Here is a 22,164-nt window from a genome sequence, read left to right as displayed (position 1 = left end):
GAAGTAGGTTTATTGCAAAGGCAGCAGAAATACAGAGATGGACTCCTCTGAAGGGAAGGGTTCCCGGCGGGGCTGGAAATCTGGCCTGTTCTTTTTATGGTCTTGAATTTCCTCCTTTCTCATCTCCTTCTCCCCTGTCCACACACTCCTCACTATTATTGCTTGGTGCTCTCTTTGTCTACAAGTCTGTTTTAGTTTTTCTGTTGGGTCCCCCATTGAGGAGCATGAGTACCACAGTGTCTGTCTGATTGGGTCCCCTGCTTGGGTCCACAAACATTTCCATCAAGCAGGCAGCTGACCTCATCAGAAGACCCTCTCCATATTCCTTGGTCCTGGCCCTGTCCCCGACCTCCTCACTCACCACCTTGCCCTGGCTGCCTAGGCTCTTCTATATCTCCCTCAAAGGGACTCAGGGAACCTTTAATGTCCAGGAAAAAGAATGCTAACCCTGGCATGTCCGGATGCTGTTTTTTTTTTTTTTTTTTTTTTTTTTTGGGGGGGGGGTGCGGGGGATCTTTTTTGCTTACTGATTTTTCTCAGTTTTACAATTTTTCATGTTTTAAAATGTGTACATATTTTTTTCAGATTCTCAAATTTTAGCTATAATCAAAATCACCAGGAGAACTTATTAAAACAGGTTGCTGGGCCTGCCCCCATGTATTTGGATTCAGTAGCCCTGGCACAGGGTCAAATATTTGCATTTCTAGCAAGTTCCCAGGTGATACTGGTGTTTCTGGTCAAAGAAGCACTCTTTGAGAAATACTCGCTTAGCTTATTTTATCATTTCATCTTCTCAGGATTTGTTTCCTGGATTTAAAGTTCCAGTTAGATTTCAATTTTCCTCAGATTTTGGTTTTCTCTCCTTATTAATCTAGATTTTTTTCTTATCGCCTTTAGCTCTGATTTTTGTATTCCATTTTACTTTACCAGTCCCTCCCCGTCTACTTTTTAAAGTTGTTCTCAAGAATACAGTACATTGGGGCTGGGGAGATAGCTCAGTTGGTAGAGTGCTTGCCTTGCAAGCACAAGGCCCTGGGTTTGATCCCCAGCACCACAAAAAAAAAAAAAAAAAAAAAAAAAAATACAGTACATTATTATTCTGTAGTCACCATGGTGTACATACAATAGCTCTCAAACTTATTCCTCTTGTCTAACTGAAATTTGGTAGACTTTGAGCAAATATTCTCCCAATACCCCCACCAGCAGTTTTAAAAAAATTGCCTTTTTATTCATATGACAAACATTCTTGGTTGCTCACTCAAAAAAATATGGCAGAACAGAAATCTGGAAGGAATCTACATACTTGATGATGTTCTGCTGCTGAGCCAAGAAGCCCCAGAACTGCTTTATCTCTAGAGTTTTTGCTATGTGAGTTTTTCTTTGATGTTTATGCATTTAAAGTCAGGTCTTTTATTACTTCAAGTCCAAAGCAGCCTAAATGATACATGTGATTTTTGACCTTGTTAAACCATTTTTATTTGTATCTATTTGTGGGCATATCTTATACTAGATTCCTTGAGATCAGGAATCATTAAATCTTGTTTGATGTTTTCCTAAGATCTTAAATATCATATTGTTTGAGAGAATAGATGAATTCATTCTTTTCCTTAAAGACTTACTTGAGTCATTTTCTGCTAATGACTGAAATGAAATGGAGCATATAGCACATTTGATTGTCCCAAACAAAACGGAGTGTCTGACTACCGTAAGGGAAAGTGGCTCCATTGTAAGGATTCATGTGGACGCACCTATGCCCTCCCAGCCCCCGGGACCAGTTCTCTCCTTGCCACCCTCTCATGCCACCCACTGTCCTCTCTCATGGACCTCTCCCTCTGTCTCCATGCTTGTGATTTCTGTGCCTTTTTTGGCTACCAACTGGTCAAACGGCTGCAAATCCTATAGACCAGATTTCAGAGAGCAAGTCAAATTAGTTTATTACTACCCTTCTAAGGTCAAAGCCCACTTTGTGTGGGTCATTGGACTACTCTGGGACAAGTGCCACCTTTGATCCAACCAAGAACCACTTCAGGACAATAAAATATCCTGAAACAGCTTCCCTGAAACTATCAGAAGTTAGGAATAAAAGTCACCATGACGAATAAGTTTATAAGAGTTATTTAGAAAAAAACTCCAAAAGGAAATACATCATGGTGGGCTAGCAGACGACACTTTAATTTTCTGCCTTCTATTTTATCTGTATTTTCTTGTTTGTATGTATGTATGTATGTATTCATTTATTTATTTATTGGTACTGGGGATTGAACCCAGGGGTGCTTAACCACTGAGTCACATCCCCAGCCCTTTTTGATTTAAAAAAAAAAATTAACATATATTTTTAGTTGTTGATGGACTTTTATTTTTATTCTTTTATTTTTATGTGGTGCTGAGAATTGAACCTAGTGACTCATACATGCTAGGCAAGTGCTGTACCACTGAGCCACAACCCCAGCCCCCTTTTTTATGTTTTATTTAGAGACTGGGTCTCTAAGTTGCTTTTGGGCCTCACTAAGTTGCTGAGGCTGACTTCTGAACTTGCAATCCTCCTACCTCAGCCTCCCTAGCTGCAGGAATTATGGTTGTGAGTCACTGTGCTCAGCTTTTCTTTTCTTTTCTTTTTATTCTGGGAGTAGGTAGTACCTAAAAAATATTAAAATGTCATATTAAAACATGAATTGAGCTGGGGGTACAGCTCAATGGTAGACTGCTTGCCTAGCAGGTGTGAGGCCCTGGGTTCTACACCAGCATTGAAAAAAAAAAAGAATAAATAAAATGAAATATGAATTGCAAGTAATTAAAAGGGACGGACAGCCACTTATTGGGTATAGTACCCAGCATTATGCCATGTGTAATTTGATGCTTTCCTTTCTCATTCATGCCTTTTAGGGCGATGATCTCCATTCCAGAGTTGGCAGATGTAAATGGCGCCAGATATCCTGTGTACACACTGTAGCCTATTTTTGTCTATTCAAATGTGGAATTGTAGTAATAAACCTATTTGGGTTAGTGTCAGGTGACAACTACTCATGAGTATTTGTGCTATGACTTCACTTACTATGTACTTAAATAGGCACCCAGAAGGACAGCCTGTGCGAGATGCTATTTTCATCTGCTTCTATTTCCTCAGTAGGTCATGCCATCTAAATTGTAGCAAAGCACTCAATCCTCAGTGAAAATCCAACAACATCAAATGCAGTGCTTTAAAAGAAATGCGTTTTATAACATGGGCAGGGGGAATAAATGGTATCAGAGAATGTTCTTCCTGGAGTGGACTTCCTAAAGTACTGATCAAGTCAGGTTGCTACTGCCCTTAAAAATGTCCAGTGCTGCTCATTGTCAAGAGACTCCCCTTCCATTTCTCCCTCCACCTCCAGGACCTTGTCCCCATCTTCCTTTTCAGCCTTATTGTCCACCTCATCTCCTTCCACAACCCCACTTTCTAATCACCTAGGAATGTCCTTCCCTGAGCAAGCCCAGCACTTTCAGATCTTTGTATATCAAAAATTCCTCCAGTGAGTGTGTGACTAAAGGTGACCAAGAGCCACCACCAAAAAGAAAGCATTGTATCTGTTTTACTGACAGTTGGATAGTTTTCCATTAGTTTCTTCCATACTACGCCCTAGAACTTGGACTTTTCTACTTTGGCTTCAGCTCACAGTCTGGAGTAGACTCCACATTCACTCAACCATCTGGTTCCAACACGGTGTCCAACATGCCAGCCATGTGCCACGAGGGGGTTCTGCAGGAGAGTTGGCAGAACACGGAGCTAGGACCTATGACCCGGATTCTACACTGGGCACCCTTGGGTTAGACTCTAGACCTCTTCTTACTCAGTTGCCTCAGGGAAATAGAGATGCCCATCCACCAACCTCAAGGTTGGCCTCACTGAGCAGTTGGGTGTGGAAACTCCTTGTCTCCTGTAAAGTACACACAGTGGGAAGTGTTAGCCTCAGAATAACTGTCATTATTTGCTTTTGCTTAGCACAGAGATTCTCCAGTTGACACTTCTTTGTCCTGAGGAGCTGTCCTGTGTGGGACAGGGTGTCTACCGACTGGATGTTACAGCACTGCCATATCCTGAAAACTGAAAATGTGCCCAGACTTTAACAGATGTCCCTGGGAGGTCAAATGTCCCTGGCTGACTTATACTAGAGCTACAACCTAGCATAAGGTTTTTGGGTCACCCTTCCTTCTCTTTCTTCCAACTGTTCCCTGTAGTCCCGTCCACTGTCTCTTCTGGTCATCAAATAAACAAAGCTTCTTTTGATTCCATATTAGACATGGCTTCCCCTGCTCCCAACAACATTTTTAAAGATAGGTTTGCAGTTAATGTATAGATATAGGAGCTTCTCTGGATTCTGTGCACAGACTCTCCTGGAACAGTGCTTCATGTCCTAACACTGAACTCAAAAAAAAAAAAAAAAAAAAAAAAAAAAAAATTTCTTCTTTTCTAATGCCTCTCTTCCATCTTTGCTAATTAGATGATCCTACTTGTGACATACAATCTGAAAATACAGTTTCTCTTACAAATCTAAGTGCTTAGTCACCGGGCGTGGTGGTGCACACCTGTGATCTCAATGGCTCGGGAGATTGAGACGGGAGGATTTTTCAAAGCCAGCCTCAGCAATTTAGTGAGGTCCTAAGCCACTCAGCAAGACCCTATCTCTAAATAAAATACAGAAAGAACAGGGGATGCAACTCAGTGGAAAAGTGCCCCTGAGTTCAATCTCTGGTACCAAAAAAGAAAAAAAAAATTGAAGAAGGTAATATAGTTTTTTTTTTTTTTTTTTTTTTTTTTTTTTTTTTTTTTTTTCAGATAGTACGGAAGTGCATTAAGGGCAACATGTCTTCTTTATTTCCCCTCTTCGTCCTCCCTTCCCCTTTTCCACTCCAATTTTCAATCTCTCTCTCCAGAGTTACATCATAATGTCTGGTGAATTTCACCCTTCAGTTTTCTATGTGTTGGCAAGCGTAATTTTTCTTATTGCTTTTTCAATGTGCTAATGTTTGTATGCGAAGACGATGCTTTTCCTCTTATTCTGTCCCTAGCCAGAATGACTCTGGATCCCTAAGGATGGTCAAAGAGGAGGTTTAATTGGTACTCTGCAAGTATCTAAAACAGGCTCCTGCTCCTGCCAAAGCCCTGCAGGAGTGTGGTTCCTGCTGGAACGGATGACAGCCTGTTCAGTCTTCAGACATCACCAGACAAACCCCTCCAGGTATTCACACACAAAACCCCAACATTCAAGCCTCCATCTTATTGTGTCTGATTTTTTTTTTCAAGAAGGCAATGTGTTTTGCAAAGAACCCTGAGGAGAGAAGATAGACAGGTTTATGTAGTGGAAAGAAACAACTCTACACCAGGGGAGGAGAATTAGGGAGTGTGTGTATTGGGGCTCATTCTATTGAATGTTTCCCCTTGGCCAGGTTCAGGAATTAAATTCTTGGCAGGGAGATGGTAAGAATTATTCTATTTGTGTTTGATTCGGGAACTTGTGACCGTTTACAAATGCAGGTGCCCAGGTACAAACAAGATATTTTTAAAAAATCTCATTTGAGTGAAGGTCAGTTTTAGTTTCTCTCTGTAATTCTTTGGTTCACTGGTTCTAGGCTCTCCTTCAGGCAGTGCTTTGAGTAGAAGGAAGTCATAAAATGAACTTGGACACATGCTCTGCTTTCTAAAAGCATATGGTCAATTAGTGCAGAAAGAGATTGTCCAATTTGTCATCAGAATATAAAGTGAGTACACGATAGAGCTTAACTGTCCAAGTGCCATCTTTATTTTTCCCTCCAATGGACACCTTTGTGAATACAGGCTCTAACACAACCGTCCACTGACTCGGGAACCCACGACTGTCATGGTGTTGGCATAGCATGACTGGGCTATATGTCACTGCTGGCGCAGACTGAGCAGTGGTCCCTGCAGGAGGGACAGTGTTAAGTGTAAACATCTTCCCCAGGGCTTCACGATGATCTGACAGCCATATTTCTTAAAATTTCACTGCTTACCAAAAATAGGTTTAATTTTCTTCTCTGATTTTCGCCACTCAGGTTTGTCATTCCTGAATGAATAACCCTAAGAGATACATTAATCCACTCTCATGGCATTAATGTAGGTAACAACCCTAAACACCTCAGTAGCAGATAATCATGAGCATTTCTTCTTTTGCGCACGGGTCTGCAGGTCTGCTAAGGTTTGTCTGATGTAGGCTGTACTAGGCTGGATCCCAGGTCTCTGATTTTACTGGAATTGGCTTCACCTCACGGGGTTCCTGTTGGCAGAGCACAGGAGACAAAGATCACAGAAACACCACAAAGGCAAGCCAAGGTCTGTGATGTTCTAAGAGGCTTTGCCCACACCAGTCATGCTACCCTTCCATCATGTATCTTTGGTCAGAGCAAGTGTTACATGGCTTGGCCTGACATCAGTCAATAAGACAGGGAAATAAATGTTGCCCATTCTAGTGGAAGGAACCACCAAGTCACAAGGGCATCAATGAACCCAGAGATCATCCAGATAAGGCATGGAGAGCTGGGAAAGATGAGTCACATCCTACAAAGGGAAACTTTGTCACATATAGAGAACGTAACAGTAAAATAGGTAAGCGAGCGGCCTCTTGCCATGTAGAATTGTCAAGATCCTTGGGTGCCCAAGCCTGGCTGCTGATACCAGCGTTTGGTGTTGCTGTGTGATTGTAGCTAAAAATGACCATCACTGCAGACTTGAAGACTTTTGTTCTTGGCTTCAGATGGCTTTGGTACCTGCTGCTTCACAGACAGAAAAGGAACCACTTTGTATTTCTTTTTGGTGTATTTGCCTATTTATTTTCTTTCTCCTGCTCCAATATCACCACCGTGGAGAATATCATGCTAAATGCAAGAAGTGGGTCCCCAAAAACCAATGGCAGAATGTTCTCTCTGATATGTGGATGCTAACCCACAACAAGGGAGGGGAAGATTAGAAGTTCATTGAATTAGACAAGGGGAATGAAGGGAAGGGAGGAGAGATGGGGATAGGAAAGACAGAAGAATGAATCAACACAACTTTCTATCTGCACATTTGAATACATGACCAGTGTAACGCCACATCATGTACAACCACAATAATAGGATCCTAATTGGAACAAGTTATACTTATTCTATGTATGTTTGTCAATAATAATAATAAAATAATATTAATGTTAATATAAATTAATATTATTTTATTATTATTAATAATAAAAAGTTTTTAAAAAGCATTCAGAACTTTTTTCTCTTAAAAAAATTCACAACTGTCATATTTTTCCAAGCCACCATGTTTACGGCTGCTCTACTTTTTTTGGGGAGTGGAGGTGGTGGTTCTGGGAGTGAAGCCAGGACCTTGCATGTGCTAAGGCACCCCTGAGCTGCACCTCCAGCCCCTGGCTGCTCAGCTTCAACCCAGACCCAGCTCTCTGGCAGTTCTGCAAGTCGCTGCCCTCCAATTCTGCTATGTTGCTGAAAAGACAAAACTTCCTTTCTGAGTCTCGGTGGTGATGGGAAGGCTCAAGAACCTGGCTGGGTTGTTCGTATCTTGTCTGTGTTTCTAGAAGCTGAGGTTTACCTCTTTGAAAATTTTTATGTGAACTTACTCCCAAGGGAACTGGACAGATGCATAGAACATGAGTGCCGGGGCCTAAGAGGTCATCTAGCTGGCACCACTGTTTACAGATGAGGCAAATGGGGCCAAAGGACTCGTTAGTGAACACACGGAGACAGGGACTGCCTTAGTCAGCTTTTTGCCACTGTGACTACAATACCTGACAAGAATAAATTAAAGGAAGAAAAGTCATTCTGGACTCACAATATCAGAGTTCAGTCCATGGTTGGCCAACACCATTGCTGTGGGCCAGAGGCGAGGCAGAACATCATGGTGGAGGTCAGCGTGGAGGGAAACATCATGGCAGCCAAGAAGCAGAGAGTCGGGAGAGGCAGGCATAGGGAAGATTCAAACTTTCAGGACACACCCCAGTGACCCACCTTCTCCAGCCACATCCCACCTACCGACAGAGACTCCCTAGTCAGTCCACTCCAACTAGGATGAACTGATAAGCCTACAGCTCTCATGAGTCAGTCATTTCACCTCTGCGTACCCCTGCGTTAGCTGCATTAACACAGGAGCTTCTGGGGGACACCTCAGATCCAAACTATAATAGGGACCTTGACTCTTGATTCTCAGTCCAGTGAACCTGCAGTCTCTCACCATATCTATCCTTTCTTCAGGGGATAGTTATTACTTTGTTACTGAAGATATCATGTCATAAGAGGCAGGACAGCAGAAGAAATTCAATAAACATGATGCGTGTTTAGGGACCCTGGATTTATTTTGACGTAGCTACCTAAGCCCACCAGCAAATTAGACCATTTGGTCTAGAAAAAGGAAGACACCACTAAAATGCACAAACAGCGTGAAGAGTTAACTCTTAGCTTTTGATCTAATGACCCAAGAACCAGAGCTGCCTTTTAGAGACAACAGCTCCTGCCAATTCTTTGGCATTCCCAAGGCAATTCTAGAGGAAAACTGGGAGTAGATGTAGGGGTGGGGAGGGTCCTGAAAAGACTGAGTTTCATCTGAGAAAGTGCGAGTTACTGCATTTGGTCTGCTACTCCAGGAAGCACTGGAATTCAAAATGGATGCTGTAATAGAAAATAGAGTAAGTTACCATTTCTCCATACCTGACTTTGTGATCTGTGAATTTTTTAACTAGAGTGTGTGAGCAGGATTGTAATACCAACTGATAGTACTGGTAACAAAAGTAGGAATAATATTGCTAGCTAGTAGATATAGAAAAAAATCAAGAAGGATTAAACATAAAAAGATTTTTATTTTTATTTTTTATTTTTTTTAGTACTGGGGATTAAATCCAGGGCCTCAGGCTTCCCAGGCAAGTTCTCTAGGCAAGTACATCTCCAGTCCTTTTTATTTTGTTTTCAAACAGGGCCTCCTTAAATTGGCCAGCCTGGCCTCCAATTTCTGATCCTCCCACCTCAGCCTCTCAAGCAGCTGGGATTACAGGTGTGCACTACTGCACCCAGATTGTTTTTGATGCATTTTGAATGTGTTTATTATAAATGTCTTGTGTTTAAAATATGAAAAATATGTCTTTTTGTGTGTGCAGTGCTGGGGATTAAACCCAGGACCTTGTGCATGCTCGGCAAATGCTCTACCACTGAGTTACACCCCTAATCCTACCTTAATAAAAAAAAAAAATCACCTCTCACTCTCTATCGCCCTCTCTCACCAAATACAACATCCTTTCAAATTTCACTTATTTTTGGCACTACCCACATGTCTACCCTGGCACTCAAGTTGTTTTTCCTACCATTTTTCCTAATTCTTTTATAATTTGCCATCTCCCCCAAACCTCTGTGCCTTTGTATTTTCTAGTATTGCTGGATGAGGGTTTAGGTGGCCAGGATACCATTAACTGGGAATCTGGAAAGTGTAATCAAATAGAAAATGACAGAGAAACCATTGAGACCACCAATCTGCATTCATCCTTCTGGAGGGGACTTTGGTATGGATACTATGTGTTTACTAAAGATGGATCTCTTACTTGCAAAGAGCAGACCATATAACCCATCTCGTAGAGTGCCTGCCTTGCATGCTCAAGGCCCGGGTTCAAGTCCCCAGCACTGTGGGATTGCACAAATAACAAACGAACGAAACTAATTCTTACTTGCAAAGGTATTTTAAAAAATTTTTTGTAGTTGTAGATGGACAGCATGCTTTTATTTTTTTATTCATTTTTATGTGGTGCTCAGGTCCCACACATGCGAGGTCAACAAGCTACAGCCCCAGCCCCTTGCTACAGTGTCTGAAGAGCCTTATGGAGGAAAAGGCAGTATGATATGATCAAAGCCGAAACATCTGTACAAGGAAGTCTAGTTCCTTTGAACAGGTGTGGGAGGCCACAGATGAGTAAGGCTGGGGCAGTCAGGGTGGGGAGCTAGAGATGCAGCCAGATCTCTCGATGTGTTCTGATGCGTGCTATGGGGGATGCCAATGGAGGAAGGACACTTAGTCCAGTGTGTGGGCAGAGCAGGAGGGAACTTCTTAGAAGGTCTCCTGCGCTGAGTCCTGAAAGACAGGTTAGAGTCAGTCAGGGGAAGAGATCTTCCTAGAAGTGGTGAAGAAACATGGGCAAATAAAAGTTACACAACCAAGCTTTATTTTTTGTTCCAAACTCCCTGGCAGCCAAGGCAAAAAGTGAAAATATGACTTGTTAAGTATTTCTTACTGTTTTAGTCAGCTTTTGTGTTGCTGTGATCAAAATACCCAGCAAGAACAACTTCAAGGAAGAAATGTTCATTTGGGGCTCATGGTTCCAGAGGTTTTGGTATAGATCCATTGCTCTCAGCCCAAGGTGAGGCAGCAAATCATGAGGAAAGCTACTCAGCGCCTGGCAGGGTCAGGAGTGGGTAGGGGAAGGAAGGGTCCTCAGGAAAGGTATACCCTTCCAGGGCACGCCCCAGTGACCCACCTCCTCCAGCCACATCCCACCAGCCTACAGTTACCTCCCAATCTAGGATGAACTGATTAGGTCACTGCGCTTATAATCTGATCGCTTGACTTTTGAACAATCCTGTGTTAACAGGAGCTTTTGGGGGACACTTCATATCCAAACCATAGCACTTACTTTTTGAGAAAAGGGACAGACTATTCCAGGAGCTAGAAGTACAGCTCTTGAATGGTGATTTTGCAAGTTTTATTGTATATAAAAATCTACTTGAACATCATTAAAAATGCAGAGTTCTGGGTCTCAGCTCCAGAGATTCTGACACAGTAGTTCAGGGATAGGGTCCAGGACTCTGCACTTTAATAAGGTCTCCCAAATAACTCTGATGGAGGTGCCTACCACCAAAGCCCACTTTAAAAAAATCCTGTCATAGGGCTGGGGTAGCTCAACGGTAAAGCACTTGCCAGCATGAGTGAGGCCCTGGGTTCTATCCTGAGCAGCACACAAAACAAACAAAACAAAACAAAATTACCATTGTTCCCTTATTCATTTGTTTCTTCATTCAAGAAAATATTAAGCACTGTCTTAAATGCTGGGGATAGACTAGAGAACAAGACAGAGAAGCCACCTGCCCTCAGGGAGACTGGTCAACCAGAGGAGGCCCAAGGGTTGGAGCCCGGCAGCTGGCGTCCTGCTTCTTCCCAGGCGCTGCCCAGCCGGCCCTGTAGACCAGAGCTCTGCACTTCAACCCTCAGGCCTGGCACCACCTCAGCTCTGAGTCACGGTCCTTTCCACTCCGGGGTGGGCAGGCCACCTTCAGACACCTTGGAGGGCCCCATGACGGAGGAGGTGTAGGCTAGGACCTGCGGTGGAAGTTAGGATTCTCCCAACTTGGTTTATCTGAATGATCAGCTAAAGACTGTGTGACCAGGGCTGGCAGCCAGAACACAGGGACAGAGACTCCAAGGGTGCAGATGGGCTGAATCTGGCTGTGTGGGCTCAGCTGCTTGGCTTGAAAGGCAGTGAAATGTCTGTCCACCCCTCTCCTGGCAACAGCTTCCGGACACTCGTGGGGTTCATTCCAGTCCTGCCATGTCAGTTCTCTCCCTGGGCATTCCTTCAGCCCCTGGGGCCTTTGTCTGCCTCTCCCTGCACCTTCCTATGACTTCAGAATGACTTTCAGACCCCACCTGATATTCCTGTTACCGTGTCAGAGGGAACCGCCTCCTGATAATCAAATCCTAAGGGGCCATCAGTCATCACCAGCTGCCATGTAGACAGAGAAAGAAGCTCCACAGAATGTGTGTCCCTCGGGGGGGGGGGGGGGGGTGTTGTGTAGGAGAGGATGTGTGCCCATTTTATGAGTGAGTGTGCATGAGGGTGAATGTGGACAGCCTCGATATACAAATGGCTCATACTTAAAAGTCAAACATGGACCCATGATCTGCAATAGCCAGCCCAGGAAGCCAATCGTGGAAGGCAGGAAGTTGGCTCACTATTCAACAGCTTCCCTCATTTCCAATCCCCACTTCTAATTTGAGAGGCCTAATACGGTGCGCTCACCAGTCACTGGAACCCCCAGGCGAACTTGTTGCTGGTTCTCCATGCCAACAGGCAACAGGAAGCCTCCCCTTGATCCACTGTGAGTCCCTGCCTGCCTTTGGGTCTCTGCAAAATACAGTGATGGCAGCTGTCTCCCACGCTGAAGCAAGCCCTGAATTCAACAGCCTTTGCTGTTCTCATTTATTCCCACGGTGCGCATGAATGTGAGAAAGAAAGTTGCGTGCGCGCATGTGCCAGAGCGTGCACGCCCCCTCTGCGCCTCGGCAACGGAAAATGGAGGTAGGGAAGGGAGCTGATGTTCACTGTAAGATCTTCTCACTTCTGGGGTTTGCTCCTTGGAGCCCCTCCTCTTGCATGGTCCATGGAATTGGGGGTGCAGAGGGGACAAGAGGGAAGAGAGAAGGAATTGGATGACAGAGTCACTTCTGCAGTGAGGCAGTGATGGTAAGAAACAGACTCCTCTGGAAAAAGTCATAAGTGTCCCTAGAACTGGTTTCTCTCCCTGTCCTCCGGAGCAGGATGAGGGCTTGGAGCATTTCTGTACTCCTTTCCTGCTTTCAGGAAGCCACCGGCAAGCACCAAGGTGATCTTACTCTGCCTCTGTGCAAGTCATGGACTCCAAGACTCCTGGTGCGTCCCTGTTGCACTGAGGCTCTGACTTCCTGCCACAAGTGTATCAAGATTTAATCTGAAGCGAGGCAGCCACTTGCCAAAATTAACGGTTGGTAAAATTAGAACAAACAGTGGTAAATAGCCCTTTCCCTACCATACAGTCTCCCTTTGATTTTAACTGCAGCAGATAGATCACTGGGGTGTTACCATTTTCTGATCAATGATGGTAATTTTCTTTCCCTCAAGATCAGCTTTATCAAGCTAAGGGTCTTAGCAAACACAGGGGTCAAAAGAAAATTACATGCCTGTGCAGAATTTCTCTGCGGCTTCAGTTTATTTTGGACACCATTCTAACTGATTTAGGGTTGCGCTGCTTAGAAGCGACGCAAAGTACACTTGTTGAAACTACAAGGAGCTGTTTGGCCATTCCCTGGGGCTCAGTGGGAAGACTGCACAATAAGACAGCCTGAGGTCCAGCCCCGGATACCTGACTGCAAAATCTTCCCCAGCAAGCTGTAGATTTAACATGGAAGAACCAAAGCTGGCAACCTTGCCCTTGCCAAATATGTATATCAAGCCTGGAAGCAACAATGCTTTAACAGTTTGGAAATGGTAAGAGGAAAGAACTCCCAGGCCCTGGGCCTTCTCTCTTGCATGCATGTGTCTCAACTGGAGAAATGCTTGCCCCTGCAGGAATAATTGCTACCTAAGCTCAGTGCTAGAGGGTCTTGAAGCCAGTGGTGTATTCACATGCTCAGCAAGAGTTCAGTGAATAGTTCTTTCCCTGTTGTTTTCAAATCAGTCATCCAGTTTTGAACACATGTATTTCCTTCTGCTGTTCTGTGTTATCTTCAAAAGTGCAAAAGCATAGTTTATCAAGGGTTGACTTAATTGCCAGTTTAAAACATTAAAATGCATACTGTAAATCCATGAACAAACGGATCATTACATGAATCACCAACCTATTTCCTGTGGATAAGAACTAAGATAAACATGACTATGACACTGAAAAACAGCTATACACTAAAGAAAAAGTTCATGGTTATGACCCTGGCAATTTCAGTTACCTTGTGAGTTTACACCAATCATATCACCAAAGATAAAGCGATCACAAAGTAGTGACTCTCCAGGCTTGGTGGTGCATGCCTATAATCCCAGTGGCCCTGGAGGTTGAGGCAAGAGGATCACAAATTCAAGACCAGCCTCATCAATTTAGCAAGGCCCTAAGCAACTTAGCAAGACCCTGTGTCAAAATAAAAAATAAAAAGGGCTGGGGATTTGGCTCAGTGGGTAAGCACTAGGGTTCAATCCCAGGACCAAAAAAGAAAGTAGTGACTCAGATGGTGATCTGCACAGTGCATGGAAGGGTTTAGAGGTCAGATGAGTCCCAGGCCTTGACCCTACTCCTCTCTCTCTGCCTGTCTCTAGGCATAGCAGCAAACATGATTAGGAAACTGTAATTAGTGGTGCTTAAGTCCTAAACCTGAACCATGAGAAAGACTTCAGGCAGCACACAAAAATGTACATGCTGGGCACAGTGGTGCATGTTTGTAATCCCAGGGACTTGGGAGACTGAGGCAGGGGGATTGTGAGTTTGAGGCCCGTCTCAGCGACTTAGCAAGACCCTGTCTCCAAAAAAAAAAAAAAAGAAAAAAACAGGGGTTGGGGGCTGGGGATGTAGCTCAGTGGTAGAGCACCCCACTACCATAAAACAATAACCTCAACAACAAAAACTTGAACATACTCCGATCTCCACAGTATATGCAACTGACATTCCTTCCTGCTTTGCTTCTGTGAGGTAGGAGTTCCATTCTCATTCTAATCCGCTTCAGTCCCATTCTGCTTGATGTGAACAACTTCCAAAAAAAACCAAAAAAACCAAAAAAACCCCAACTTTTTGTTTTAGTATTTAATCTCTATTTTATTTTATATTTTATTTTATTTTATTTTATTTTATATTTTATTTTATTTTATGTAGTGCTGCGAACCCAGGGCCTCACCTATGGTAGGTGAGCACTTTACCACTGAACTACAACCCCAGCCTGTTCTGAGAAATTTACAGTCAATGCGAGAAGGAAGAAGAGTGAGATGCAGGTCACCTCCCCTACTGGGTATCATCTGGGACTCTGGAAGTGGATCTCTGAATGATCATTTACCCCAGGGGAGCAGAGTCCTACCTTCCGGCATGTGTGTAGCCTCATCTTTTGCCTTTAGATGGCCTGAAGAAGACACACTTAGGAGCAGAGGGAGGGAGATGAGCCTGGGTGGAGAGAAGCCGTGTGGCAGTTTTCTAATGGTGAAATGGTCCTTGATCCCTGGGCAGGCACTCTCCAGCATAGAGGCCATTAACTGCATGGAGTTGTTTAAATTAATTTAAAAATACATATAAGCTAAAAACTTCAGTTTGCACTAGGTTCATTTCAAGCGCCCAGTGGCCGATGAGGCTGATAGCTACTGGATTGGACAGCGTTGGTTTTGCATTTCCATTAGGACAGAGTTTCACTGGACAGAGCTGTCCATGCTCCAGACAGTCCCAGAGACTCACCTGGGGGATGTGGAAAAATCACAAACCCAGACGCATGTGGTCCAGGTCCCTCAGTCGCAGATCCCGAATGACATCTGAGCCACAGGACACGGTTTCCCAGGGGCATTTTCAAAAGATGGAGACTGGGACTCCAAAGGGCCAGGGAGGGGTGCTCACTGAATCAGTGCTGGGTGAGCAATTTCTCTTTTGCAATCCTTGCTGGTCGGACAGGCTCCTACAGTTACATCACTTCCTAAAAAACAGGCAAACACCTCTCCTTCAAGTGAGCACCGACCCAAACAAGCAGGAAACAGGAAATGTGCGCGTGTGAGGGAGGCCAGAGCGCAGAGCAGCATCCTGACCGCGCCGAGGCCAGCTGACATGACCGCTCCCCGCGCTGCCCTGGTCTTTGCCCTGGGACTCGTCCACGCCCGCCCGGGTAAGCGACCTCCAGCGGGGAAGGAGGATCCTAAGGGCTTGTGGGTGCCGGCAGCTACAGGACTCTGCGGGTGGGTGGGTCACGCCCAGAAAACCTAATCCTTTCTGTTACCAAAGTGGAGAAAATGAACCGTCTTGTGCGGGGCTGAGGGTGGAGGGTGGACTTTGCTGTCATTGCAGCCGTCAAATCGCGCCCCAGTCCTCACTCGATCTAAACCTCTTGCAAGATGGGTGGATCCCTGTAATTTACCAACTTTAATGGGCATATTAAGGAAACCATAAACTTTTTGGCAGTTCATGGAAAAGAACGTTTCAGTCGACTGAAACAGAGGAATAATGAATTCGCTTTTAGGAGTGTGGGCTGAGAGGTCTGCCGGTTCCAAAAACTCTTGGAAAAACTGGGCTATGGAAATTTATTACTGGAAAGCATACCAAAGAGAAACCATAAGTGGAAAAAATGTAAACAGGAAATTATCAGGACTTATCAGGCATCCACTCTCTAACACATGGAGAAAGTTCTTTCATCTGCTTTTCTTTGATCTTGTTACTTCCGGGGATATTTTCTTGCATTGATCGTTACTAATGAAATCTTGATGTGTTATGCTAAAAGCAGGATGGATGTACTCTTTTGACAGTTGCTACAACAAGCTAGATCACCCTCCATTGCCTCTTAAGGTTTTGTTGACTTGCCCTTGGTAAATAAACTGGCTGCCCATGGTTTCTGTCAATGGATACAGCCTGCTTCTGCTGTTTGAACCAGAAGGGAAGTTCTCATGTTGTAGTTCTTTAAATAGGACCCTGGACATCAGTCACTAACTTCACAGATGAGGCTATCAGCCAGCCCTCAGCTGGGTGCTCTCCAGGTGTGTCCCCCGGCATCTGAGGCAGAAGGTTGCAAGCAAGGCTAACCAGGTCCACTGGAAGATGTTTGGCTGGGATTGACATAAGTGTTCAAAATGAGTTTTGGACCAAGGTGTCATTTTACATACAAAATTTTGAGGCTGGAGGGGAACCTAAAGGGGCCATGTGCAACTCTAGGGAAAACCCTCTTTGTTCATCTTTGACTTCCCCAAACTCTGGAAGGGCTCAGCATAAATGAGGGACTCAATAACTGTTGCTGAACATGAAAATCGTCCCTAGAAAGGGTATGAGGCTGATGACTAGATGAACTCGACACATACTGGGGGGACAGAGAGGAGCCCAGGTAGAGGAAGGGGAGGTGACTAAGTCCTGCTGCTGTCAGCTCCTCTGACTTCTATCCCAGGGTTCTTTGCTCTTCCTCCGGGGACCTGTCATTCTCTCTGCTGCCAGTTCCTAGGGGGATGTGGTTCAGTGCTTAGGGGAGCAAAGCTTAGCCATCCCACTTCTGCATCTTTTATCTACCTCTTGATGCTACCTCATGTACTGGGGGCTCCCCTGAGAGTAATATGTAACCTTGTCTGAGTATTTTCTTTTATTATTATTATTATTTTGGTACCAGGAATTGAATTCAGGAGTGCTCAACAATTGAGCCACATCCCCAGCCCTTTTATTTTTATTTTGAGACAGGGTCTCGCTGAGTTGCTTAGGGCCTCACTAAATTGCTGAGGCCGGCCTCAAACTCTCCATCCTCCTACCTCAGCCTCCCAGACAGCTGGGATTACAGGCATGTACTTCCATGCCTGGTTATGCCTGAGTATTTTCTTGAGCTCCTGAAAAATGATTGACTGGAGGTGTCTGCAGTTCAGGAGATTCTAGGAGAGGAGCACAATCACTTTATAAGTTCAAAAGGTTCAGACTAAATATAACCTCTTTTTTTTTTTTTTTCTTGGTACCAGGGATTGAACTCAGGGGTGCTTAGCCACTGAGTTACATTCCCAATCCTTTTTGTTTTGAGACAAGGTCTTGCTGAGTTGTCTAGGGCCTCCCTTCGTTGCTGAAGCTGACTTTGAACTTGGGGTCCTCCTGCCTCAGCCTCCCAAGCCGCTGAGATTACAGGTCCAGCTCTGACCCCCTTCTTGATGTCTCCGCTCACTCTCCCTGCCCTGGAGCTCTAATTTTTTCCCTTGTCACATTTCCATGGTCCTAAACTTTTGTTAATACAACTAATTTCTTGAGCATAATTGTGTACATATCCATTTCTCCTTCCACCAGATGGGGAGCACCTCCAAGGGAAATCCCTTTCAGTTTGTGTTTTTAAAAATTATGATTAGTGTTATTATTATTATTTGGCACTGGGCATCAAATCCAGGGCCTCTCACATGCTAAGCATGTGCTCTACTACACCCTCAGACCCTTTAGTTCATTTTTGACTGTCCTAAGTCCTACAAGAGCTCATTACAAATCAGGAACTCAATACTTGCTGATAAGTGCTAATATCATCCCTAGACTGGATATGAAGCTGATCACTAAAAACTGATGAGTTCCTGAAAACAGGTAGTGTTGGACTAGAAGAAGTCAGAGATGAAATCTGCATTTCAGTAGAGCGCAGGGATCGTTGACCTAACCTAATATGCCAACTGGGCCTGCCTGGATGCCTGGTGTATGAAAAATGCAAAAAGGCCCACTTGCAAAGAGCTGTTTAATAAAAGCCTATTATTTTGATGTTAATCAAAGGAAAGGCTATTCCAAACTAAGGCTTGAGTTTAAAATTAATTCGTGTATATCCTTTTGAGCTCATGGTGCCTAAGACTTCAGGATATGAGTTAGTTTTTAAGTGTCACATGAATTCATCTGGGGATGGGCTGTTTGGTAGAAGAATCCAATCTACTGACCAGCCTGACTCTCACCTTGCAAATGTCTTCTGAGACATATCCCAAGTTCAGCATTGGTTAACAACAAACATGCAGTACTAAAGGATATTCAGTTGCATGAGACCAGCATGGGACCTTTGAGTCAGTATCTCTTCCCTTTATGTGGGCAGAAAACCCCATGCAGGGTTAAGTACTGTCCCAAGTGAAATAATCCACTTGGAACTCACCAGAAGACAAACAAGAAAACAGCTTTCCCAGGATTTTGACCAAATAGATGATCATGGCTTTAAAAGCTCTGGGCCAGCACGTCTTGGTCAGTAGAGGATCCTCAGGAAGCCCAAGCCCAAGGCCACACTGTGCTGTGCAGTGGAGGGAGGTGCTCCTACCTCTGATCTTTACCCTATGCCCTGTCGAGTCAGCTTCACACGGTCAGGAAACTAAAAGCAACTTCCCAGAAACCAAAAGCATGGGATTTATTAGCTGTCACAAGCAGAGGCGTTTACAGAAGGGAGAGCTAAAGAGCACGACGCAGAAATAAGGTGTCCGTGACTGTTTTGGTGGCCAGAGTCAAGCACTGGTTTCACAGGAAGAACTAGAAGGATTTTCTGTGCTGTTTCAGAAGAGTAAGATTCATATAATTATTGGATGAACTTGAGAAGGAGAGAAAAGCAGAAGAACATACCAGCTGCGTAACTGAAGTCACACTTTCTTACGCTGTAGAACCAGATATCTCAGGCCAATGACTAGGACTGCCATCTGCTATTTCCTGGGACAGTTCCAACTTCAAATATTAATAAGAATGATAGGTAAAATTACAGTGTTTACTATATGTCAGATGCTGTTCTAAACACTATGTACACTAACTCATTTAAATCTCAAACAACTTTACAAGGTGGATTCTGTTATCCCCATTTTACATAGGAGAAAGTAGAGGCACAGAGTGGCTAAGTGACTTGCCCAAGATCATACAGATAAGTAATGGACCTAAGTAAAATTCTTCCTCAGAAATCCCTGCTCTATCCATATACCACTGTACCTTGGGGTTTTTGTGTTCTGCCAGGCTTGGTGTCTAGTGATTGTGAGAAACCATGGCTCTGGTACCTTCTTTGCTGTAGATGAATCTCATAGCTGGTGGCCCAGTTTCACAGTTAGGTATTTTAATAACAGGGTTACATTTATTTGCATTGGGTTGGGCAATGATTGACAGGAGAAGGGATGGTGAGCGCTGAGTTAAACCTTGAGCAGCCAACTGGGAAGGGAGGAGCCGAAATAGGTGCAGAGTGAGCAATCGGAGAATCTAGGGATTAGCTTAGGGAAGAGCAGAAGCAGGAAACGCCGAATGCTAAAACCACAGAGGCTTCAGGGTGTGGGAACCCGGGAGAGAAAGAATGGCTTATGTCAAGCAGAGCCATTGTGAGAACTGACCCCTAAGCACCAGTGCACTCAGGGACAAAGATGAAAGAAACAAAACAAAATGCTGAACGATCTATCAAAAAACAAAACATAATAATAAGAAGAGCAACAATAATAATGACAATCAAAAACCCAAAAAAGTAGAGAGGGAGTGAGGTTTAAAGTCCTCCTGTATCTACAATCCTGAATCCCAGGAAAGCAGAAGAGGCGCCATGTTGGCTGGATGAGCTCAGTTCTGTGTGCAACCTGCAATCGCCGCCTGTGCATAGTTTGCATCACCCTCAAACGTTGGCAAAAGTTTGCATCACCCTCAAACGTTGGCAAAGGTGTGGAGAAACAGGAACTGCGCAGGCCAGGCGTGGGGGCGGGGGGGGGGGTCAGTGTAATCATGCTGCTCCGCTGGCCTTCTGATGTTGATGATCATATTTTGCATTTCTAGAAAGGTCTATCCTTTTTAAAAGTAGACTTGAAGTTGTGGTTTTTGTTTTTAACTCTGGTTATTTATTCCTTTTTTCATGTCTTTATTTTAAGCCTGTTATCATCTCTTTGATGACTTTCCTCTGCGGTGTGTGTAGCCCTAATCTTGCTGCTTGTTGTCCCTGTTGAATCTTTGGGGGCACCGAGGGCAGAACCTGGCACACAGAGGATGGCTCATCCTATCTCCTCAAACCCCAAGTCCTCTGATCCCATCACCAAACTATTGTAAAGTGCTCTCAGCTCCAGTTCTTCTCGTATAACCCCTGTCCTGCCACCATGAACTGATATTTGGAAGAAGTGGTGACAGGGACATGCCATGCTTGAGTACAGCTCATGACTGGACCTCAGGCTTAACCTCAGCCAAGGGCGGGACTGGGAAGGGGAGGCATCAGGGGTCAGCCTCCAAGGGTTGGGTGAGGAGGTACCAAAACTTCAGCAGAAGCGGCAGTGGAGCCAACCCAGTAACCAGAGGTGGGACCAAGGAGACCCGAGCCTTTGCCAACAACAAAGGAGACTCCAGAGTAGACCATGCCAAACTGAAAATCAGAGGGTCCAAGGATATAGCTCAGTGGGAGAAAGCTGGCCCAGCATGCCTAAGGCCCTGGGTTCCATCCCCAGCTCTGAGAAAGTAAGGAAAGGAGGGAGGACAAGAAACTGTCGGAGGAGGGCCCAGGGCAGAGTCCATCGGTGTCAAGATCACCTCTCCTGACTTCGACCTTTGCCAAAGTCACTGTAGCAGCTTTAAAAACAAAACACGTGACTTGGGGTTGTAGCTTTAGCTTTTCACCTAGTGGATAGATGGGAGCCCCCCAAAAGCATTATGTGGACTCTTAGACCCCTGGAGCCCCAAATAGTGGAAATCCCCACTAGCAGATACTGCTTTTCATTTCCTCTACAATCTTTTCTTTCTTTCTTTCTTTCTTTCTTTCTTTCTTTCTTTCTTTCTTTCTTTCTTTCTTTCTTTCTTTCTTTCTTTCTTTCTTTTTTCCTTTTTTCTTTCTTTTTTCCTCCTTCCTTCCTCCTTCCTTCCTTCCTTCCTTCCTCCCTCCCTCCCTCCCTCCCTCCCTCCCTCCCTCCCTTCCTTCCTTCCTTCCTTCCTTCCTTCCTTTCTTTCTTGACATTTCTGGGCCATGGGGATTTCCCAGTTTCTTTGAGATTTCTTTATACATTTAAAAGATCACTTTTTATATTTCAAATAGTATTTCTAGGTGTTGAACACTGGGAGAATTTTCAGACTCTCAAGTGTATCAGATTACTGAAAAAGGAAATTTTTCTATACAGCTATTTTGGAACATAATTTAGAAATTTTTAGTGAACCGAAGACAGTTTTACTCTACAATCCCGAGTTTTTACTCCTGTATCACTCAAAAATGTTCAGCAAGGAGACAAGGCCAAGAATGTTGATTATAGCATTATTTGTAAAAACCCCGGGGTGGGGAAAGGAAGCAACCTTAATGTCCATTCACAGAAGGAGGAAAAGAAAATTTTGTACAGTCATAGAATGAGACCCCAGAGCAGGTAAAAAAAAAAAAAAAAATTCCTTTTGGCAATTGAGATAATATATTTTCACAAAACAGCGTGTACACACATACATACCACTGTACGCTATGTCCATTCATATGTCATAATTTTGTGTATTGTATAAAAATTATGCATGTATTTATGGTTAAAAAAAGACTTCTAAATACACTGAACAAAATGAAAAATAGCACCTTGAGTATTGTTTACATGATAGTCTCTTTTCTTTCTATCTTTCTGGAAAAGATTCAACATGAGGTCAGGAACACATGGGTGACCCTAGGTGTATTTTCAACCACTGCAAACCTAAGTTTTCCCATCTGTAAAATGGAAACAAAATAAATTCTGTGGGATTTATAAAATTTATGCAATTAGTCTTATAAGAGTTTTCTTTATTAGTTCATCTTAGTTA

At 44.0% G+C, this 22,164-nt stretch overlaps 1 protein-coding gene across 4 annotated transcripts in view; it reads left to right on the top strand.

Annotated features, from left to right (window-relative positions):
* The first annotated feature begins 15,427 nt into the window (after positions 1 to 15,427).
* Positions 15,428 to 22,164, top strand: part of TMEM154 (transmembrane protein 154) — a 62,375-nt gene continuing 55,638 nt past the window's right edge. Inside the window, exon 1 of one of the 4 annotated variants that reach the window (XM_079153455.1) lies at positions 15,428 to 15,613. In XM_079153455.1, the coding sequence (XP_079009581.1) occupies positions 15,556 to 15,613 (58 nt within the window). In that variant the 5' untranslated portion in view covers positions 15,428 to 15,555. The remainder of the gene's footprint in view (positions 15,614 to 22,164) is intronic. The other 3 variants (XM_079153452.1, XM_079153454.1, XM_079153453.1) reach the window with 3 other exon arrangements.

Source organism: Sciurus vulgaris (assembly GCF_902686455.1).
Source record: "Sciurus vulgaris genome assembly, chromosome: 9".
In the NCBI taxonomy this organism is placed as follows: Eukaryota; Metazoa; Chordata; class Mammalia; order Rodentia; family Sciuridae; genus Sciurus; species Sciurus vulgaris.
The sequence above is the reverse complement of the archived record's forward strand: the minus strand, read 5'-3'. Positions and strand labels throughout refer to the sequence as shown.